The sequence below is a fragment of the Molossus molossus genome, unplaced genomic scaffold (genome assembly GCF_014108415.1).
Source record: "Molossus molossus isolate mMolMol1 unplaced genomic scaffold, mMolMol1.p scaffold_m16_p_1, whole genome shotgun sequence".
Taxonomy (NCBI): domain Eukaryota; kingdom Metazoa; phylum Chordata; class Mammalia; order Chiroptera; family Molossidae; genus Molossus; species Molossus molossus.
The window spans coordinates 125,265,007-125,271,827 of NW_023425344.1; the positions used below are offsets into that span (position 1 = coordinate 125,265,007).

Consider the following 6,821-nt stretch of genomic DNA (forward strand, 5'->3'; position numbering starts at 1 on the left):
CCAGCTCACGGAAATCACCCACAATCGGGGAGAGTCGTAATCCGAGACTTAATTTGTTTAAAACGGGCCTAGGAGAGTGCGCGCTGCCATTAAAGCTTTGTCCCCAGTCCCCAAGTGCAAACTTGGAAATGGAACCGAAGTCCTCAGACGCACTGAGCGCCGGGGGAGGAGGAAGAGTGGGCGGCAGTCGTGGCAAAACCTCGGTCTCGCGGTCAATCCCAAGGTTACCGAAACTCTCCAGCTGCAGACACCGCGCATGACTGTGCGGACACTTGGACCGCCTTAAGGAAGGCTGGGCCTTGGGAGCGAGAAGACTCCTCCCCGCCCCCCTGTGATTGGCGTGCCGAGAAGAGGGCGGAGACCAAGTCCGCGCGGTATAAATATTCATGAGACAGCCTGAAGGCAAGCGGGGCCGCAGGGGGGAAGTTCGTGTGGGGAGCAGCTCCCGCCAAGGAGGAGGTGACCGTGGGCGCGAGCCGCGCCACTCAGGTGTCTGCTCCGCCTTCCGGTCTGGATTTGTTCTGCATGTCTAGCGAGAAAGGGTCTGCCAGCTCGTCGCCGATTGCCGGCCAGAGCGCGGAGCGGACTTTTACCGGACCAACGCCGGGGAAAGAGGAACGCGGCCTCAGTGGAGGCAGGTCCCTAACTCCGGAGGCAGCAGAGTGGCTTTGGGAACAAGCATGAACCCAGCGGGGGCTGAAACGGGGCCGTAGGGGACCGTAGTGGCTGACCCGGCGCGGGAGCGGCCTGGCCCAGCCATCTTGACTGCGCGCCGAGGCCCGAAAGGAAACTTGCTGCGCCGCCGCCCTCTGCGCCCGGCCAAGTCACCGGCGCCGGCGCCGGCGCGGCGCGGAGAAGTAGCCCAGCGCGAAAGAAAAAACGGGAGCGAAAGAGGGACGATGAGCCGGGGACCAGCCACTCTGCTCCGAAAGGGCTGAGCTCCACCAAGGCAGACCCTCAAGAACTGTAGCGCACTCCTGCAGCCACCCTCATCTCCCGGGAGCGGCAGACTGCGCTGTGTGGACGAGTCCCGAGAAAGGAATAGGTTATCGGCAGCTCCCCTCCCGAGAAACGCAGGAGAAAGACCAGCAGGGCACCCGGCTTTTCCCTTCTCCGGCTCTCTCTCTCTCTCTCTCTCTCTCTCTCTCTCTCTCTCTCTCTCTCTCTCTCTCTCTATCCTCCGGAGCCTCTCTGCGCGCTGCCTGGAGGACGAGGGCACGAAGCATGGATTGGGGTTACCTGTTGGAAGTGACCTCCTTGCTGGCCGCCTTTGCGCTGCTGCAGCGCTCCAGCGGCGCTGCTGCCGCCTCAGCCAAAGAACTGGCGTGCCAAGAGATCACCGTGCCGCTGTGCAAGGGTATCGGCTACAACTACACCTACATGCCCAACCAGTTCAACCATGATACTCAGGACGAGGCGGGCCTGGAGGTGCACCAGTTCTGGCCGCTGGTGGAAATCCAGTGTTCGCCCGACCTCAAGTTCTTCCTGTGCAGCATGTACACGCCCATCTGCCTGGAAGACTACAAGAAGCCCCTGCCTCCCTGCCGCTCTGTGTGCGAGCGCGCGAAGGCCGGATGCGCACCCCTCATGCGCCAGTACGGCTTCGCCTGGCCTGACCGCATGCGCTGCGACCGGCTGCCGGAACAGGGCAACCCCGACACGCTCTGCATGGACTACAACCGCACTGATTTCACCACGGCTGCGCCCAGCCCGCCGCGACGTCTGCCGCCGCCGCCTCCTCCTGGTGAACAGCCGTCCTCCGGCATCGGCAACGGCCGCCCGCCAGGGGCCAGACCCCCTTCCCGAGGGAGGGGCGGGGGCGGCGGGGACGCGGCGTCGCCCCCCATTCGCAGCGGAGGCGGCGGGAAGGCGCGGCCCCCTGGCGGCGGCGCGGCTCCCTGCGAGCCGGGCTGCCAGTGCCGTGCGCCAATGGTGAGCGTGGCCAGCGAGCGGCATCCGCTGTACAACCGTGTCAAGACCGGCCAGATAGCTAACTGCGCTCTGCCCTGCCACAACCCCTTCTTCAGCCAGGACGAACGGGCCTTCACCGTCTTCTGGATCGGCCTGTGGTCTGTGCTCTGCTTTGTGTCCACCTTCGCTACTGTGTCCACCTTCCTCATCGACATGGAGCGCTTCAAGTACCCGGAGCGGCCCATCATCTTCCTCTCCGCCTGCTACCTGTTCGTGTCCGTCGGCTATCTGGTACGCCTGGTGGCAGGGCATGAGAAGGTGGCGTGCAGCGGTGGCGCGCCGGGCGCCAGCGGTGCGGGCAGCGCAAGCGGAGCGGCTGCGGCGGGCGCGGCGGGTGCGGGCGCGGGCAGCCCGGGAGGGCGCGGCGACTATGAAGAGCTGGGCGGCGTGGAGCAGCATGTGCGCTATGAGACCACGGGCCCAGCCCTGTGCACCGTGGTCTTCCTGCTCGTCTACTTCTTCGGCATGGCCAGCTCTATCTGGTGGGTGATTCTATCGCTCACGTGGTTTCTGGCGGCAGGCATGAAATGGGGCAACGAGGCCATCGCCGGCTACTCGCAGTACTTCCACCTGGCCGCGTGGCTCGTGCCCAGTGTCAAGTCCATCGCCGTGCTAGCGCTCAGCTCCGTGGACGGCGACCCGGTGGCGGGCATCTGCTACGTGGGCAATCAGAGCCTCGACAACCTGCGTGGCTTCGTGCTGGCGCCGCTTGTCATCTATCTTTTCATCGGCACCATGTTCCTGCTGGCCGGCTTCGTGTCTCTCTTCCGTATCCGCTCGGTCATAAAACAGCAGGGTGGCCCCACCAAGACGCACAAGCTGGAGAAACTCATGATCCGCCTAGGCCTCTTCACCGTGCTCTACACGGTGCCTGCCGCTGTCGTGGTCGCCTGCCTCTTTTACGAGCAGCACAACCGCCCGCGCTGGGAGGCCACGCACAACTGCCCGTGCTTGCGGGACCTGCAACCGGACCAGGCGCGCCGGCCCGACTATGCTGTCTTCATGCTCAAGTACTTCATGTGTCTGGTCGTGGGCATCACCTCGGGCGTGTGGGTATGGTCAGGCAAGACGCTTGAGTCGTGGCGAGCTCTGTGCACCCGCTGCTGCTGGGCCAGCAAGGGTGCCGCGGTGGGCGGGGGTGCAGGCATGAGGGACACCGGCGGGCCGGGAGGGGGAGCTGGCGGGGGGCCGGGCGGGGGAGCGGGCTCGCTCTACAGCGACGTCAGCACAGGCTTGACGTGGCGATCTGGCACCGCCAGCTCGGTGTCTTACCCAAAGCAGATGCCATTGTCCCAAGTCTGAGCGGAGGGGAGGGAGTCCCCCGGAAGGAAGAGGGGGCTGAGGAGGCCAAACGCTGCGAAGGGACACTCGACTGGCTGAGGTTCCCAACCCTGCAACGTGTTGACTGCTATTAGCATGATAATGAACTCTTAATGGTATCCATTAGCTGAAACTTAAATGACTGGCTTAGAACAAAGTACCTGGTATTGAACGCTCCCAGACCCATCCCCCTTTCCTCCATTGATAAGCGACTAGCTCCTCCCGCAAGGTGTAAATTTCTATTGGCGGGGGGGGGGGGGGGGGGGGGGGGACACTCTCCACGGTTCCCAGAACTAAGGCTTGGAGCCCTCTTTGGTTGCCATTCGTTGAGCTTGATGCTAGATCTGCAGATTTCACCCGAGGGACCTATTTTTCTCCTACGTAAACTCTTGCTCCTCCCGCTTCGTAAAGGAGGGATGATCACGACCTAACTGGATTGCACGGTTTGGGTATTCTTAATGACCAGGCAAATGCCTTAAGTAAATAAACATGAAATGTCTTAATTATACACCCCAAGTAAATACGGGTTTCTTAAATTAGAGATGTATTTATATAATTATTTGTTAAATTGTAAAATATGTACATAGCCAGAGATATACAGTCTGTAAATTTTTTTTTAAAGTTTAGAGACCATTCCTGTAAGAACAAATATAAGTATTCTATTTTGTTAATAAAATGACTTTTTATAAATGATTTAAACATTGCCCTCTCCCCCTACCTCTTCTGAGCTGTTACCTTTAAAGTGCTTGCTAAGGACATGTTAGAAAAATGGACATTTTCTGGTTTATCTGTACACTGACCTTAGGTATAAAGAAAATGACCTGTCAACTCTGGTTCTTAAGTTGTTTGCAAAGTAAATATCACTATTGAACTGAAAACAAAACTGAGTTTTTACACCTTCCAAAGAGATGGTGTTTTTAATGGTAGCTCTTATTTGATCCATGGATAACATCGCTCACCTTAGCGTGGACTATTGCAAGAAAATAATTCCACTCAGGCCTTGTTATTTATTTTGTATAATATCACTAAAGGATTCAAAACCCCACATTTATTTCTCTCTCATGTCAATGATTTTGAAAGCACCTGGACTGAACGCACTGTTGAAGTGTAATGGTGAATATGTTTTAAACCATTGAGCACACTGTATGTATAAGTCACCTGACACTCTGGTGGTGGAGCAAGCATCCTTAATGGATTAAACTAATGGGTTAACATCATAATAACCTTCTAGGCTTATGTATATCAAATGCGCTGCTTTTCCTAGAGAAAAAAAACTATTGTTCTTCTGTCAACACTAAGCTAATTTATTTGAGCAGAAGGCTGTTGAATTAGCAGAAGAATGCTTTGGCAATTGTTGAACTTTTTACCTGTCTGCCCAGTGGCCAAGCACATCATTCCTTTAGGAGGAGTTAAATGAATAGGGTTAATCTGTAGGGAACTTGGTCTTTTGAGTTTGAAAAACTTTGATCTTTTCTCCTCTCCAAATGTGCTGTATAGTGTGAAGTTTCTTTCCCTGCTGCCTGGCTTCTCTTGGTACAGACCAATTGGCCACCGTGGAGCCTTCACATTCTTCCATTAAAGGGATGTGGGACTTTTACTTTTAAAAGGAGAGAGCGCGAGGGAGAGGAAGACTTGCAACAGTTAGTGAAGACCAGAGGCACAAGTGCTCTCAGCCCTTTAAACATCTTTTCCAGGCATTGTTAGCCAGCCTGCAGGCAGCTAGGCATGGGTTGAAGCATTATAGAAAAGGGTTCTGAATGCCCTACAGGTGGTCTGTGCACATAATCCCCCATTTAAAGCATTTTTCTTTGCTGAACAAAACTTTTTTTTTTTTTTTTTGCTCCTAATTGAACCAATGAACTACTTATAAACTACAAGTTTTTCTTAAAAACAAAAAAACTCAGCACCTAAATTTTATTGACTAAATTCTGACAAGTTTTCAGAACTAAACCTTTAAAAGCACTGGGAGTAAAGCTTCTTCGCACATTTCTCTTTTTTATATATTTTAATTTCTCATGCTTGTTATTTTCTGACAGATTAGCAATAATTTAAAAGTAATTGGTAAGGTTGTATGTTCATACTGAAAAGATAGCCCCAGGTCCCTTATTAACCTGTCAATCAAGATAGGAAATGGACAGCTACCCTGCTAATGATGGGGACATCAAACTGTGAAGTGGGGAACTTTTCTCTGCAGCCTGCTAAGATGTTTGTTCTCTTTACTTTTCCTAATAGGAATATTTAGTGGTTTTAAATATATATATTTTTTAATTAATAGGACAGAAACTACTTCCCTGGCTTATCTTAACGTTAGAGGCCTTTACGAAGTTTCTTGGTAGAAACATTTTGCAAATTCTTTAAAGAGTCAGTCTTGGTGTTAATTGGGTTGTTGAAATTAGATATGCAATAAGACACCTACTTTAGCTGCTATGCCGACTTTATTTTTCAAAGCCAGAGGCATTGTAAAATATTTACCTCCCAGCAGTTTTATTCATTAAAGAATTACGATTTTGTAACTTAGATTCTAGTAAGTGGCCTGTATCTATCCTTGTGGTGATCATGTACTATACTGTACATAAACCAGCCATAAATTTTACATTTTCAGTTATAATTAGTATTTGAGGGTATTCCATAGTCTACCACATATATGGGATGGAGAAAGAGCTGAAAGTCTCTAGTTAGCATGTGGGTTTTCTAATGTGACATTTTCATTTATAGACACATTTTCAACTATGTGACACGGTGGAAAACGTTCAGCTTTGAAGCTCTTTTTCTATATTAATTTCTTCAATACATCCTTATAAAATGCCATATTTGATAACATACAAAAAGGCTGTATGTGTGCTTAATATAAGCAAACTTAATAAACAAAAAAACCCTATCGACATTCTGGGACAGCTCTCAATAAAAAGACCCATACCTATAATCACTAGAGACTGATATTAAAACACAAGTGCCAGTTCTTTACCTTTAAAGCTAAACCTTGAGTTGCAAACTTGCCAGTACTCAGATTGTATCTATTAATGGAATAAAAAACCCAAAATTGATTTGGGGTGGAAAAAGGGAGGAAGAGTATTTAGCCATTAGACAAATGAATGGGCCCCTTGCCAGAACACCTTTCTGTGCTATACAGGTCCTTACTTACTATATGGAACAAGTGTTAATTTTTGAAAATCTTGTCAAATATGAGGTCTAGGGATGGGATATGGTTATTTTGTGATTGGATCAATGTAAATAAAGTCTAATATAGTTAAAACCATTAAAGCCAAAGCGCTTTACAATTACTATGGCAGAAGTTATATGAAACACTTTCTTTTTGCTTTATAGTAAATGCAATTTGAAAGTACCATAAAACAGAAGGAGGGAAACATGTAGAAGTTTAAGAAACAAACGGTCACCGTTACATTTAACGTGTTGGTGGCATTGCAGGTTCCCATAAAACCAGAATTTGAGGGGAGGAAATTAGATTGTCTCGCCAAAAGAGAAAAAAAATCACACAAAGAGACAAAAGCAGTTGCAGGGCACAGGATGAA

The 6,821-nt window shown here is 50.7% G+C and overlaps 1 protein-coding gene across 1 annotated transcript; it reads left to right on the forward strand.

The window, feature by feature from the left end:
- Window positions 1-868: 868 nt before the first annotated feature.
- FZD8 (frizzled class receptor 8) lies at window positions 869-4,334 on the forward strand. Its single transcript, XM_036270991.1, has one exon. It carries the CDS (start codon window positions 1,225-1,227, stop codon window positions 3,271-3,273), a length of 2,049 nt encoding a protein of 682 aa, XP_036126884.1. The 5' UTR covers window positions 869-1,224; the 3' UTR covers window positions 3,274-4,334.
- The last annotated feature ends 2,487 nt before the right edge of the window (window positions 4,335-6,821 follow it).